This window comes from Lycium ferocissimum, chromosome 10 (assembly GCF_029784015.1).
Source record: "Lycium ferocissimum isolate CSIRO_LF1 chromosome 10, AGI_CSIRO_Lferr_CH_V1, whole genome shotgun sequence".
NCBI lineage: Eukaryota > Viridiplantae > Streptophyta > Magnoliopsida > Solanales > Solanaceae > Lycium > Lycium ferocissimum.
In genome coordinates this window covers 24,314,670-24,330,715 of record NC_081351.1, presented here as the reverse complement: position 1 = coordinate 24,330,715, position 16,046 = coordinate 24,314,670, and the positions used below count along the sequence as shown (strand labels likewise).

The window sequence follows — 16,046 nt, the reverse complement described above, 5'->3', positions numbered from 1 at the left end:
CTGCCTCCTCCGATACTTGTCTAATTTTTAATACTTGTGTATTTTTTTTATTTTGCTTATGAAAATGAAATTTGCCTCTTGCAAAGATACTTTGTTCTTTTGTAAAGTAAACTTCTCCTCCTCCGACATACTTGTTCGAACTTTGCTCGATTATTTTTTGTCAACCTTTTGAAGTTACTATAATTTCAAGTCTAAGTCATTGAGCATTGTATACTAATCAAATGGAACGTATAAACTAATAAAAATCGTAACAAAGCAATAAATTTGATCAATTCTATGTTGTTGAGTAAAATTATGATTCGCAATGTTGAATCTCAACCGCATATCAATGTTTAGTTCATAGAAGATGATTTGTTGTTATTTTCAAATATTAACAAATCTAAACTTAATAAAGCATGAAATTGAGTTGAATTACATTCAATTGAAACGCTATATATTATATATTTTATCTTTTTCGATGTTGTAGCAAAGAAATCAATGGAGATTTCTCCCTGAAATGTTGGAACGATGGAACGATTGAAAGGTTTGTTGTTGAAATGATGGATAGGTTTAATTGGATGTTTGGGGTTTATTACGGTACTTTTAGATTTTTATATGTTATGGGTAAGGATAGTAAAGTCTTTTTCTTATTATCTTTTAGCTTAGAAGGACAAATATTAAAGACCACGCATTACGGGGGCAAAAATTAAAGACCAGCGCATTTGAAGGGCATTCGCGCCAATTGCCCAAAAAAAGAAGCTATTATTGCTATATTGAAGAGCCTACAAAATGGTAGGCCAACTCAATCTCAAGTGAAAAACTTTGCAGGAAAAACTTTTTACACAGTGCAATTTAAGGCGCATACTCACTTTATAGAAAGATGTTATAATGGTAACCACTCAAGTTCAATTCCCACGATTATAAGGGGTTGTTTGCTTGAAAACAAGTTATTCCGAAATTAGTTATTCCACCTTTCTACAGGGATAAAATGACACTACAATTCTGAGATAACTAATTTCGAGATTAGTTATACTGTCATTTTATCTCCACCGATTATTTATCCTTATACCTTGTACCAAACGAGCCCTACAGTTGAGGCCAACTTAATAGTTTTGGTTTGGAACTTGCTCCAGACCTAAACTTCTGGTTAGATGGACTAAAATGCTTAAACGGAGTTCAAATTCAATCTCAACAATGACAAATTAGTCGGAAGTTAACTTTTGTTAAAAAAAAGTGGCTAAGCCTTAAATTGCGCTGCCCAAATAGGCCATTTGTGCATTTCGTCCATCTTGAGCTAGTGGCGAGCTAGTACTTCAATTTTATTCTTTAGGAAATAAATAAAAATATTTTATTTTTTGGGTGCAGAAAAATGTGTGTCTGTGAATGAGGGCGCTACAACATTGATAGTAAGTTGTTTTCTTTCTTTTCAGAAGCAAAAGAAATGGATTGTCTATCATCTCTTTCAATTTATATGAATCTATTTGACCGACACGACATTTAAGAAATGGAAAGACTTTTTAAACTTATTAGCAAAATAAGCGAAAATTGCTATCATCATTTATAAAGTATTTGTTTCCATAAAGCCATTCATTTTAAAGTTAAAAAAAGAAATAGGTGAAACAAATTTAGTCTAAAAGTTAAATAGTGAATTTCTCACAAAAGTAAGGTATACTCGAAAAAATTTCAAGTATTAGTTTTTGACCGAAATAATAAAATTAACAAAAAAAAAAAAAAAAAAAAAAAAAAAAAAAGGAAGCAGAGCAGCAAACTGGAGCTAATGAACAAGCAGAAAAAAGGGCACAACAATACACACAAAAATATAAGAAAATTTGTATTGAACTTTCTGCATCAAATTCTTTCATTGAAAAAAGAAGCAAGAAAAGTTAAGATAACAAGGAAATCACATGTAAGAGTAGAGATGGAGACCTTAGACATAAGAGCGGGAGAGTTTCTAGGCATTAGAAATCAATTCAACGAAAAACTAGCGACCGATGCAGGGGCGGATCCACTTGGGGGCCAGGGCGTTCACCCGAACACCCCTAAATTAAGAAATTACAGTGTATATATAGGATAAATTTTATGTGTTTATGTGCATATATTAACTTTTGAACACTCTCGGCAAAAAATTACTGTGTATATTTAGCTTTTTTTTTTCCGAACACCCTGAATAAAAATTCTGAATTCGCTACTGGACCTATGAGGGAATCGTTAGGATCAAGCACTTACCATCATGCCTCATCTTCTTCTTTCTCCTCTCACACAAACCCTGCAAAAAATTCATTCACACCACAGATTTATCATTTAATCATACACACACATATATACAGATATACATATATTATTAATATATACACATAAAATATGCCCGACCCGCCATAGAAAACCCTACATCCACCGTCAATTAGGAAAAATGACTTATTAAGATCATAAATTTAAAAAAAAATCTTTTTTTCTTAAACTCCGCGTTTAATTAAATTACATGCACGACATTAATTAGTATGGAGGGAGTATATTTTCAGAAGAACCCAAAAATAGAAACAAAAAGGAAACAGGGGCTAAAAAAGGAAAATAAGAAAGTGATATATTAAAAGCCCCTCTACTCACACAACAACAAAACATTACCTCATCTTCTTTCTCCTCTCGCACACAAACCCTTCAAAATTCATTCAACAACACAGATTTATCAATTCATTATACACACACACACATATACATACATTATTCAGTGTATATACATATAATATACCCGACCCGCCGACCCGAAACCCTAGATCCATCGTCAAGATCATGGTGGGCCCTACACCGCCGCAATTTCCGGCGCCGGCACCGGAAAAAGTTACTTTATCAGCTGAAGAAGAAGCTATAAAGAGAAATACAGATTGTGTTTATTTTCTTGCTTCTCCACTCACATGTAAAAAGGTCCAATCTTTAATTTGTTTGTCTGGTTTTGAATTGGCACGGAGTTTAAGAAAGTAAAGAATTTTTTTTTGAATCTTGTGCTCTTAAACTATAATTTTGTGATCTAAAACATGATGCGCGAAAAGTTGAAATTAAAGAGTTGACAAAAAAAATATAAATACACTCTTTTTTAAACAGATTAAAAAGAAAAGTAAGACAAATAAATTGAAATGGAGGGAGTAATTTCTATTGTCAGAACTCAGAAGTATTTAAATTTGGTGTCTTTTATTACTAGTTGAGGATCTGTGTTGCAAGAATAAGGATTGTGTTTTTTTTAATTTTTTTTTTTTTTTTGAATTTCAAGATGATTTTTGTGTTATGGATAAACCCTCTTTTTTTGGGGGCTGTGGTTTTTCTTTTTTGCAGTTGGAATGTGGAACTATTTCATGATTTTTTTTCAGTTTAAAGCTTAAAAGAATCTTGATGTACAAAAATCTTGAATTTTTTTAGTGAATTTTATGTAGCAACTTCTTTTTTTGAGAAAAGATAAGTACTATATGTCAAACAATTGATTCTGTTTTATCTCAGCCAAACTCCACACTTCTATCAATTCATTTTTTGTGTCATTATCTCTTTTCCTTCTATATGCAACTTTTACAGAAGCCAAAATTTTCCTGCTTGACAATATTTTTGTGCAAACAATTGATTCTTTTCAAGTCATCATTTGTTATTGGCTTAGGTGTTCATTTGATTTTCTGGGATGCTTGTGAGGTTGCGATCGTAAGACCATATATTACATGATTGACCTTCTTATGGAACATTTAGGTTTCTGGTAGATACTATGAGCTTGATAGGAATTTGATTTTTTTTTTCTGTCGATTTTATGATGGTTTTGTGAAACTGGATTTAGTCAATCTTGGAGCAAGTTTAAAGTTGGCGACTTTGATTCCGACAATAAGTGCACTGGTTTATGCCCTACGAACACGTATAATAATGCTAGACGGGCAATCACATTTGTCTTTATCTTCTTTGTCGGGATGTTGGTTTGCTTCGAATCTATCGGCTGTGTGTAGGCGTTGTCCCTCTTATCACGTTTAACAAAATTAGTCGATGCAACACGTGCAATTACTGAAATTGTTTCTCATTTAATTCTCTTTTCGTAACTGTTTGGGAAAACCACTTGTTGTACAAATGCCTTTAGCATCTTTCTATATTACAGGCTCTCTGTTCCTTTGTGTGTGAATACATAAATGGTGGATTAGAAAAGTAATCCCGATGATAAAATTCAGGATTATTTTATCCCGCGTTCGGTTGGATTTTTGTTTCCAATATAAGCAAAACCGGGATTATTTTATACCGGATTCAACATGAATTCTAATACCGGGATTAGCAAACCCTGGATAAAACACCTAAACGACCACAGTATCCTTGGTTTTTCTTTTCTCTTATTTACTAAAAACTAAGGGTAAAATGTAAACAAAACTTTATCCAACTTAAAACCAGACACTTTTTTTTAGTTATTTTCCTTATATCTCATTTTCAGCGCAACGAACCAACCGTTCATCAAATTTGTCTAGAAATCAAACGACCCCTTAATGAACTAATTTACATATATGGATCTAGTGTACCTTTATTGATGCTCTAAATATTTTGTTAACAGGGAAGCGAGTGTGAGTACCGCCATAGTGACATGGCTCGGCTTAATCCAAGGGATTGCTGGTACTGGTTGAATGGAAACTGCTTAAACCCAAAGTGCGCATTCCGGCACCCTGTGAGTTATTTCTTTCTCAAACTGCTCTAGCTTCTTATCATCTCCATGCTATAAATATGCAAAGATCCTTGTTGTCTTGTCTTGTACAGAGTTTTTAGCCAAAATTGTCCCTTATCTATTGGAATTGGTCTATTTTGGTCCTTCGAATATAAGCTTGAGCATCTTTTAGTCCTTTAGTCCTTTATCTACTCCAATAGATAAGGGACATTTTTGGCTAAGAACTCTTGTACATATAGAGTTTCTACTTTACTAGCAGATGTATATTGCTCTGTATTTACAAGTTATTCATTCAATTGATCACTATTAACCTTTTCCCTACAGCCTTTTGATGGATTTTTGGAAGCTCAAGTTCCAACTGCTATGGGATCTTCTGTAGCTCCTATGGTGTCTGTTGCACCTATGTCACAGGTTCCATATGCTTCTAGTAAACAAGCCGTGCCGTGCATATTCTTCCAGCAAGGGATTTGTCGAAAAGGTGATAAGTGTGCATTCATGCATGCACCAACCTTTGTTTCTAACAAACCTTCACAGCTGCCTCCAGTGTCTACTGCATCTAGTGAAACTCCAACTGTTAAGAAGGCATTCGATGGGGTCGGAAAAACTGTGCAAGGCAAGAAATTTCCACATACAAATAATCTGAAGCCTGCTGAACTACCTAAACCTGTGGGAAAACTGGAAAATACCTTTGGTGAGAAGGTACTGCCACCAAATTCTGTCATAAACAGAGAACATTCCAGGTACAAGCCAACAAATACGCCGCCTCCAACCAATGGCAATCCTCTCAGTGGACCCCACAGAGTGCAGCAGCCCATTGGGATCGATGATGATGAAATTTCAAGGGAGCCTTCTCCTGGTTTTGATGTCCTTGTGGACGATGAGCTCAGAGGTGATTCAGATTATTATCATGATGGAGATCATTATGGTGGAACAAGGGATAATTTGGGGAGAAATGAATATGACATGGGCGATTCTGCTGATTATGATTCAGTGGCAGATATTGACCGAGATATGTACCGTGATGTGCATGGATATGAGGACTCGTATGACAGGCTTCAGGGTCGCTATGCTCGGGAGCAGCATATAGCTTCTTCTGAGAGACGCTATGGTACACTAGATAACAATGAACATGCTGAAATGGCAGATCTGAGACATCGGTTATCGAAACATAGGAGGGGTGGTAATGGTTTGAAATCTGTCATTGGTGACTTTTCAAGTGAAAAGCATGTTGAAGACCAAGGCAACAGGAGTTCTAGGAGGGAGACACACTATTTACCTTCACATGATAGTTCTCTTAGTGGTCGTCTTCGAGGAAGAATAAAGATTCCAGTTAGGTCATCTTCTCCAACTGATCGGGCTGACTTACGGTTTGATAGGGAAATGGATAGGGTGAGAGACCGTCGCAAGTTGTCTTCAGAAAGGCCACAGATGTACTCTTACCAAGGAAGGCCACAAGACAGAATAAAGGGAAGAGTGCAAGGGGATTTTAATAATGACAGGAGAAATAACAGAGGTCCGTATCTAAGAAGAGATAGAATAAATGACAATAATTCTGACTTCCGGCGTCCTAAAAGTCTTGCAGAACTTAAAGGTAGGAAAACTGCTGAGAGCAATGAGCAAAGTCTCAACGAGCAACAACCCCTGGGAAAGCGGAAGTTCCAAAAGGTTGATAGCGGGGGCAATCTATCATTTGAAGGACCAATGCCCCTAAAAGAGATTTTGAAGAGGAAAAAAGGGAATGCTGATTTTCCTTCCGCTATCATCAAGAATGAGTCTGACCTCCCTATTCAGAAGGAAGAATCTAAGCTCGTATCAGGTGATAGTAACGGTCCACAAGAAACAAAATCCGCGGATCACCAATCTCCTTTGCACCACAATACAAATGAACTTGAACCTGAAGAGGAGATGATTGTGGAAGGAGCAGACTCTCAAGACCACGAAGGCTACTATGAACCGGTTGAGGGAGAAGATTACAACTTCGACGAAGGTGACCCCGAGGACGAATTCTTGGATGATGATGACGACTTTGCAAAGAAGCTTGGTGTTGTTTCCTCATAAATGACGGGACATTCGTTTGCTCTAGCTGATGTATTTGTTTTACATACATCTGTGAGTTCTTTTTAGGCTTTTTAGGTTTAACGAACAAATTAGCTCTACTGGTTTTGATTTCAGAAGTAGGGAAACAGAATATTTTTTTTCTTGCCCTTTGTACTATTAGAAGCTCTTTTTCTCATTCATGTAAACTCTCTGACTGGATGGATAATTTTCCACCAGTCAGTTGCTGGGGACAGGTTTGCCCAGAAGGGTCATGACTGTATGTAACTTTTTAGAGTGTTAACAAAAAGTACCTTTGCAGCTTTTCTATATCCTTTCCTAAAGTTGCTGGATCAGTTTAGCTTAACTGGAATTTCCCTTGCATAATGAATTGTCTTTGCATTTGATAAATCAATATTCTACTCCCTCTCTTCACTTTTACTAGTCCAATTTGCATATTGTACTCTGGAAGACTTAAATTTGACTATTAGTACTCCAACTAGTTTGGAAAAAGATTTACTTTTGATTTGCTAAAACTAGTACTCTTTTAATTTACAAGGATAGTGATTCAGCACTGGCTTTTACTTTTAAATTCTACATGCCGTTGTAGATCACTTTCAAATGTTTCAGATTTTATATAGTAAATAATTACTTATTTGGACAGAAATATTGAAACGGACAAGCAGTTGCGTGTTTGATAAATAATTTGTAATGTTTAAATGACTTAAATCTCTTTAAAGTTGCTGCAAATTAATTAATTATCCTTCTTCATATTGCAAATTAATCATCTACTTTAAACCCTTAAAAGGCTATCAATCTATGCTAAGAATTTGTAAATCGAATCACAATTGGCCATAACAATGCCTCAACTTCAACTTCCATTAAGCAACAACTACATGTAATGTGGCCAACCAGTTGAGTTTGGACAAAGAGCTCAAAGCATACACAAATGCCAGTGTCCAACTTCACAATACTAGCTAGTCAAAAAACAAAAATATACAGAGCATTTTATAGTATTTTGAAGCTCTTCAGAAGCACCAGCGGAAGCACAAAAATGATCGGGGTAAACGTCCAGTTTTACGAATATATTCTGCTTGTTTGTCTATTTTTGCAGCACGTTTGTTCCTCCTGGCTTCTGCTGCTGCCAGTTTCTCTTCGGCTTTGTGCCTCACAGCAGCTAGCTTGTTCATTAGCTTGTCTTGAGCTCGTGCCTTCATCTTTTCCACCTCCACCTGAAAGCCAAAAAAGTTTCATTTGCGTGAAGTTCAGATCATGTTGATCAATGCGTTCGACATAAGGTTTTTAGCAAAATGTTGTCACTTCTTGTTCCTGTATATTCAAGTCCACTAAGAGAAGAAATTATGCAATGTTCCTATTATAAGCAACTGGGTTGTAAAGTAGACAGTTACATGTAATGCAGCCAAATGCACCAGAGACACCAATACAGAGATAATGTCATGTTTTGTATAGACATTAGAAGAGCACTTTGTCTGGTCGAAAATCGTGAAGGCAAAAAGCAAAGAGAGATGACAGTACATCTAGCTATCAAACAAAGACATGGTACCACTTCGAGATTTTGCATAGGATGGAATTGAAAACAAAATGCAAAGAAAGTTAAAGATCCTGAAGTTAGGCATAAGAAATTACATAACAGGGTAAGGTGTCTTTCGTAGAGAACCATATTGTTGTTTGGATGTTCTACTTTTTGTGTACCACTTTGTACACATATTACTTCATCAAAAAAGTGTGCTTTCGCAGCAATATAATATTTACTTATCCAGAAGACTACATAAGAGGATGAGAAGAGCAGTTCTAATTTTATCGTTCTCAATAATTTGCACTAAATCACAAAACACATAAAATTTACTTCCAGGTGTAGAGCTTTAGAAATAAAATTTGTATTGTGTAGATGGCTGAACACATGATACTTGGTCACGCAAAAGACAATTACCTCAATTTTCCTCATCTCGGCTTCCGTCTTTGCTTGTTGATGATTTTCCCATGCTTGTATCTTGATCTCTTCTCGTTTAAACCTGGAGAAAGATAACCAGCAAGTCATACACTATGTAGCAAATTCAAAGAAGCAATTACTCAAAAAACGCACGTATGCTTTCACTGAATACCAGCCTTTATCAACTAAGTTATTTTTGTTTATCTTATAACCGTAGTGTCCGAGCCAGCTTATGCGCACCTCAACAAATTCCACGGGATACCTGTTACTTCACACCAACAAAGGTACAGGGTCACCCCATCTACCAAGGCTTAGACATGGAAAGAAATCACCTAGTGTTTTTGCTAAGATTTAAACCTGAGACCTAATAGGTCCCAACCTACTTCATTGACGCTTATCACCTAAGCTTTCATTATTGTTACTCCCTCCGTTTCAAATTGTTTGTCATGGTTTAACTCGGCACGGAGTTTAAGAAAATAAAGAAGACTTGAATCATGTGGTCTTAAACTAAAGATGTGTGTAATAAGTTCAAGGAAGTGAAACTAAGACGGGAAACTTCCCCTTTTTTGACTTTTAAGTAACACCCTGTCCTCTTTGAGAAAAGTGTAAAACCTATCTTTTTTTTTTTTTTTTTTTTTTTATGACATGGGAACCCGCAGTAGCTACCCTTTGGGTGCGCACAGGGTAAACCCGGCTCTCCCGTGCAATAGCTCGCAAACCACACAAGAGAGGTAACCCGCACTAGGCAAGCCCCGTGCGACGAGCTTGACCCAGAAGGCAAATCCCCTGCTGTCGTAGGCAGGGGTTTCGAACTTGAGACCTCCATTATGAAAGACCCATGCTCAACCAACTGAGCCACCCTTGCGGGTAAAGTGTAAAACCTATCTAATTCATCTTAGGTCCATGTTAACATGAATTGGTGAAATGAAGGATGATTAAGAAGTGGAATAAGCAAGCTGAGGTCTTAAATATGTCATATAGGATGTTGGATGTAAAGAGTTACTAAAAATACCGACCGTCGATGAACTGATTGGATTAACCAACAAAAATTCAGCCAATATGTATTGAACAGAAGCAAAAGCCTCAGTAACGGTCGGACGACGGTTAAAAGTGACATTCTTTTTTAAAGAGACTAAAAAGGGAAATAGACAAACAAATTGAAACAAAGGGAGTACTATTTTTTTTTTTGTTGGGGGGGGGGGGGGGGGGGGGGGGGATAAATATGCTTTCATTAGATTATGCTCCAGAGCATACCTGAAGAGCACCAGTTACCATGAAGATTAAAAGTGTGGCAGAGGATGAAGAGCATCTTAAGGATAACTATAAAGTTGAATAAGCTAGCAAAATCTTCCCTTTTTTCAATGGATAACAATAGATAACAGGATCAATGTCATATATATGGGCACAAATGTATGGACAAAGAAATTGGTTCCCCAAGAGAGGCTCTGCTATGCACTTGTAGCTACACTCTAAACTATGATCAAAAGGCTTAAGTAACTAATATAAGATTTCTAATTTCCTTGAAACTACCTGGCCATGTACTTCGCTTTCTCTGCCTCCTCCCAAGCAGCTGCACGTGCCTCAGTGACAGTTGCACTTTGTTGCCCTTGCTTATTGGTTTTTGGAAAGCTGGATGCATTTCTATCCTCACCATCTTTGCTAGCCCAGGCAGCTATATTCATCTTACCAAGTTTAGTTCCTAGTTGCATGATTTCTCTTCGAGTTTTCATCTGTAATTCCTGGTCAGACAACAACTCATTTGTGCGAGTATCCATATTATCATTTGAAGAACGAAAAGGAGAGGAAGCTGGTGCAGCTCCTGGAGTTGATGGCCGAGAAGAAGTCGGGCTGCGAGTTGGTGTTGTTGCTCTCACAGGTGTCCCTGTTCTAGAAGGTTCCTGGCTTGCAATTGGAGTCATTTCTGTGCCCATGTCTCTCATTGAAACTGACCTAGCAGTCGATGGTGGGGGGATGACAGTTGAACTATGTATAGAAACAGACGAATCATGACGGCTCAGATTTACTGCAAAAGTATACAATCATTTATCATCTTGCATCCAAAAGTTCATCGTATTTCAACAATTTACTGTGGAAGATCATGTGTACAAATCTTCCATCTTATCTATGTTTTGAGCATGTGTACAAGTGCATATACAGGAACATCTTTATAACTGGCCTTATGAACTTCCATTTTGACTCTAATGCAGATACTTCACATTTCAAGTTTTAGATTTATCAGCTGCAATCTAGTAGAAGAGCATATCACATCTCAAAATTTAGCACACCAAATCCAATTCTAGTTCAACAACAATCTAGAAAACGAATTGGTATTGAAAATTCATCAAAAGCAGAATCTGCTGAAACTTAAGAAAGAAATGTCACTGTTACGGGTTACCTATCATGAATAAGGTCATGTAATAGATCTTCCCTTCTCCTCTATTTTGAGCAAATCTAAAAGCGTGTCCACAGGAAGACACTGTGCAGCTGACTTATTCTGTTTTTTTCCTCCTCCTTTTTTTCTTCCTAAGTTGTGCCCTTCTTAAATAGAGATTTCAAATTTCAACTTCTGTAAGTCCCAAAGGAAGTTCACGTGAGTCTTAGTAAAGAGAAAATGAGCATTTTCCATTCTCATGAAGATAAAAGTCAGGACTCAAAGGTCCAAAAGTTACGATCATTTTCCAATTACTGAGAGCCCGTGCAACTTCGGACTTTTTAGCAGCATTAAGGATCTAGTGCAAAGACTTTTACTAAATGATAACATACTCTGCCTCTCCAATAGATTTTGTCTTGCTCTTTTTTTGGTCAGGCAATATATTATTATTATCTACTTTCCTTAAAAAGACTTTTGCCTTACAATTCATTATTCCTTGAATACGTTGGTAGATATGCTCAATCATGCAACCAAAGTTGAGAAGAGAAGTAAACTTTGAGAACGGGGAGATAGAGTTTAATTTTTTTTAAAATCATCCTAATGTAAAGAACTTTAAAAATAAATGTGTGAGTGTGTCAGCCTAATGTGAAGACTACAATAATAAAAAGCATGATAAGTATATATTTATAAACGGTACATCAAAATTAGTGATACAACTATTTCTCATTCTTGTACAAAATTTGTATCTAGAGGAGATGGAATTTCATACATAGAATTCTTTTCCAGACACATGTAAGGGATTATTAGCCTGTTTGGCCACGCTTCTGAAATCAACTTATTTTGAAAAGAATTGTTTTTAAAAAGTACTAACCAAATTTTGTGTTTGGCTAACTGAAAACCACTTTTGAGCAACCATTAGAGTTTAGTCAAGCTTTTAAAAAGTGCTTCCAAGTGTATTTTCTTACAAGTGCTTTTGGGAGAGAAGCTACTTTTTTCAGCGTCTGTTTCTACTCAAAAGCACCTTTTCTTCTCCTAAAAGCTTGGCCAAAAACCTCAACTTTTTTTAAAGAAGTACTTTTGGCCTTAGAGAAGCTTGGCCAAACAAGCTATAAAGCTACATACATGGTGTTGTGTGATAGGGTTTGGCGCATCAAAATTAGTCTTACTTGCCGATTGTCTGACAGAATTTTCAATCATGAGCACCGGCTTCACGTATGATTCAGCAATTGGGTGTGGGTCAGCCTCCCAACTCACAAACTTCTGGACTCCACTGTCCTTCGGTTGGCCTGAGTCTATCTGCTTTGTATCAATAGGGTCCTCATAAGGAACCAATCTTTGATCAGGAACCTCAACTACAACTTTCGTATATTGTTGCCTAGTTTTGCGTGATCCAACAACTTGACTGTTCTGCCCAGTCCTTGGCCTGTTAGATGTTGGGCTTGCTATCCATTTCTGCGCATCATCCCATTTGGAAGGGGCAGGTTTCGAGAAAGGAGCTAGGGGAACCCTCTGTGGGACTCGCTCAGCCTTTTGAAATTCGAAGAGCGGAGATATAGTACTAATACTATCGATTCCACTATCACAGTCGAAAATACTCTCATCTTGAGACATAATTCTTGTACTGACCAATGATTGATCTTTGATTCTCATGTCGTTAATCATCTCCAAGGACATTGACGAATCAATTGCTAAGGATGTTGAACTCTCAGGAACAACACTTACAACATTTACATCTTTGCAATTCTCCAAATTACAACCTGGTAAGCAAAAAAACAAGTACTTGCATTCAAACTACCAAAATGTCAAAACAAGCTAATAGCAGACCATGCATATCTTAACAACCGCATTATTATATGATTTTTTGCCTATAACCTTGGTGTCCGGGCTGCTTACGCACACCTCGACTAATTCCACGTGATACTTGCCACCAGCAATAGGTACCAGGTAACTCTGTCCACTGAGGCTAGGACAAATGGAAAAAAATCACCTAGTATTTGTTTGTCTCTGCAGGAATTTGAACCTAAGAACCATGGTTCTCAACCCACTTCATTGACCACCCGGCCACAAACTTGGGTGCCATTATTATAGGATATTTGAAAGCTTAAATCACGGGCGGAGCCAGAGGGGCGTAAGGGGGTCACTTGAACCTCCTTAGCCGGAAAATCACACCCTATATACAAGTTCACTTTTTTTATTATATATATATAGTAGATGTTGAACACCACAGTGAAAATCCTGTCGCCACCACCGGAAGCACCCAAAACTTTTTATGCTCTTTCAAGTTAGAAATTAGATACTAGCATAACTGAAAGAAGTTGCTATTCAAGAAAAATACAGTTAAGTCTAATTAATTACTGAACAGCTGGATTTTAAAAAGGTTAGCAGTTCAGCAAGAAATAGAGGTACAAAACTCATTGCATAATGTACAAAATGTCAATGCCTTACTATACCAGAATCATGGATCTCAGGCAAATGGGATCTCAAGGACAATGTAGCAGATTCAAACTCTTGATCTTCTATTACTTCTTCTCTTCCTTCTTGTTTTCTCTTCTTTTCTGCTCCCAGTAACAAAGACCTTAGCTTCCTAGGAGACAGCTATAACAAAACAAACAACATAAGAAGAAGAAGAAGGAAAAAAAAAAAAAAAAAAAAAAACTAAATTTCCTAAAACAAGAACTGCGTTTACATCCTTTTCCCTTTTTCACCTGCTTTGTTATTGCTTTATCCTGAGTCGAGGATCTATCGGAAACAGCCTCTCTACCTCCCAAGGTAGGGGTAAGATCAGTGTACACTTTACCCTCCCCCGACCCCACTTGTGGGATTACACTGGGTGTGTTGTTGAAAATTGGGTTTACATCCTTTTCCCTTTTTAACCTGCTTTGTTATTGCTTTATCCTGAGTCGAGGATCTATCGGAAACAACCTCTCTACAAGCCAAGGTAGGGGGTAAGGTCTGCGTACACTCTATCCTCCCCGGGCCTCACTTGTGGGATTACACTGGGTCCGTTGTTGTTGTTGAGAATTGGATTTACTAGGTGCAGATTCGATGGATCAAAAGTTGATTTTTTTTTTTTCCAAACAAAAGAGAATAATGGAAAAAAGTAGAAAACTAACAAGCAAAACACAACATAAAAGTGGTATAGCCAAAATGTGATGAAAACGAAATGTCAATGTGTCATTTTCTCAACCCTTTTCTTGCCTTGAAAATCAAAACCCACATTGAGCAAAGAGAAAAGGAAAAAACTTTGCTTTCAACCCCAGATCACAACAAAGCAAGTAAAGAAGCAAATTAACAACTAAACAGTACATAGTGCAACAAGGTTTGTACCCTACTGCATTGTCACTGACTCTACAAGATTGTCAAAGATCACAAGAAAAATAAAACCCACATTGGGAAAATAAAAAAAAGCTAAAAAAAGGTTGCTTTCAAACCCAGATCACAAAGCAAGTAAAGAAGCAAATTAACAACTAAGCAGTACATAACGCATCAGTGTTTGTACCTGTAGATTTTTCTTGTCAATTCTTTCATACTCCATTTATGTTCATCCAATTAAAGGGTCTTTTGCTTCTTCTTCCCTTATAGGCTTGTATGTATGGGTGACATTGTCTCTCTGAAATTATTATTACAGTGGTGTGAGTGTTGTGTGATGAATCTTGTCTATTTCCAAATAGACAAAAAGAGAAAAGAAGACTGTATAGAGCAGACAAATTAGTGTCCCCACATTTTCTGCTCCATCTTTTGACTGAAAAGTATGATTATATTTTTAAGAAAGAAAGTTCAAAGATCCTAATGTTAAGTTCAAGTGGATTTAACCCTTTATCAAATAGGATAGATATCTTTTTGTCTTGTGTTAATGAGTACTACTAATAAATAATCTTAGACCAATAATAATACTCCTCATTTTTTAAATAAAGGTACTTGGATTAGTTTTGAATATGCAAATTAGGGTCGGTTACACGATTTTCATTAAGTGATTTCAAAATATGAAAAAATTAACACCCGAATAAGTCAAAGGGAGTTCAATGTCTAAATTAGTGGGCGTTTGGCCATAAAAATTATTCATTTTATTCCGAATTTTTTTTCACTTTTCAGCGTTTGGCCATAAGAATTCCGAATACAACTTGAAGTTGTAGCCAGGAATTCCAAAAACAAAAAAAACTCATTTTAAAAAAAAAATCACTTTTTTACAATTACATTTCAACAAAAACTATGACCAAATACAACTCCAACTCCAAAATTCCAAAAAAAGTGAATTTTGTTTTGGTATCCATGGAGAAACAGGCCCTTATGATTAAGAAAGAAAGTTCAAAGATCCTATTGTTAAGTTCAAGTGGATTTATCCCTTTATAAAATACGATAGATAGCTTTTTGTCCTATGTTAATGAGTATTACTCCGCCTCCGTCTCAATTTATGTGATATAATTTAACTCATGACAAAATTTAAGAAATAAGGAAGATTTTTGAATCTTATAATCTAAAATAAGTTAAAGATATTTGTGTGGTTACAGATCATCTCGCTAAGCATGAAGGGTAAGGTTTAAAGTTAAATTGTTGTCAAATAAGGAATATATTATTCTTTTTATACATACTAAAAAAGAAAGTATATCACATAAATTTGAATGAGAGGAGTAATAAATAATCTTATAGCGTGTTCCGCCAAGTTTATTTTTTGCCAAAAGTGTTTATTTTTTTCAATAAGTGCTTATTATAAAAAAGTGAGGTATTTGACCAAGCTTTTGAGAAAAAATAAGTGATTTTATGGAGTAGCAAAAGTTGATTTTCATAAGCTAAAAAAAAAAAAAAAACTTCTGCCCAAAAGCACTTTTGAAAAAATATACTTAGAAACACTTTTTAAAAGCTTGATCAAACACTAATTGTTGCTCAAAAGTGTGTTTCAAATTACTTAGTCAAACACAAACTACTTTTCGCTAAAAGTATTTTTTTAAAAAGCACTTTTAAAAAAAATAATTTTCAAAATAAGCCAATAGTAGAAGTTTGGCCAAATATGCTATTAGACCAATAACAATACTCCTCATTTTGAATAA

At 36.1% G+C, this 16,046-nt stretch overlaps 2 protein-coding genes across 2 annotated transcripts; one reads left to right on the top strand and one right to left on the bottom strand.

The window, feature by feature from the left end:
• Positions 1 to 2,593: 2,593 nt before the first annotated feature.
• LOC132032911 (zinc finger CCCH domain-containing protein 17-like) lies at positions 2,594 to 7,009 on the top strand. Its single transcript, XM_059422704.1, has 3 exons — positions 2,594 to 2,898; positions 4,538 to 4,648; positions 4,970 to 7,009. Exons 1-3 carry the CDS (start codon positions 2,767 to 2,769, stop codon positions 6,701 to 6,703), a joined length of 1,977 nt encoding a protein of 658 aa, XP_059278687.1. The 5' UTR covers positions 2,594 to 2,766; the 3' UTR covers positions 6,704 to 7,009.
• A 518-nt stretch (positions 7,010 to 7,527) lies between these two features.
• On the bottom strand, positions 7,528 to 14,784 carry LOC132032908 (uncharacterized). Its single transcript, XM_059422702.1, has 6 exons — positions 14,501 to 14,784; positions 13,452 to 13,596; positions 12,168 to 12,758; positions 10,161 to 10,653; positions 8,631 to 8,712; positions 7,528 to 7,911 (listed from the first exon to the last, which is right to left on the bottom strand). The coding sequence occupies exons 1-6, from the start codon at positions 14,534 to 14,536 to the stop codon at positions 7,708 to 7,710; spliced, it is 1,551 nt and encodes a 516-aa protein (XP_059278685.1). The 5' UTR covers positions 14,537 to 14,784; the 3' UTR covers positions 7,528 to 7,707.
• Between the last annotated feature and the right edge of the window lie 1,262 nt (positions 14,785 to 16,046).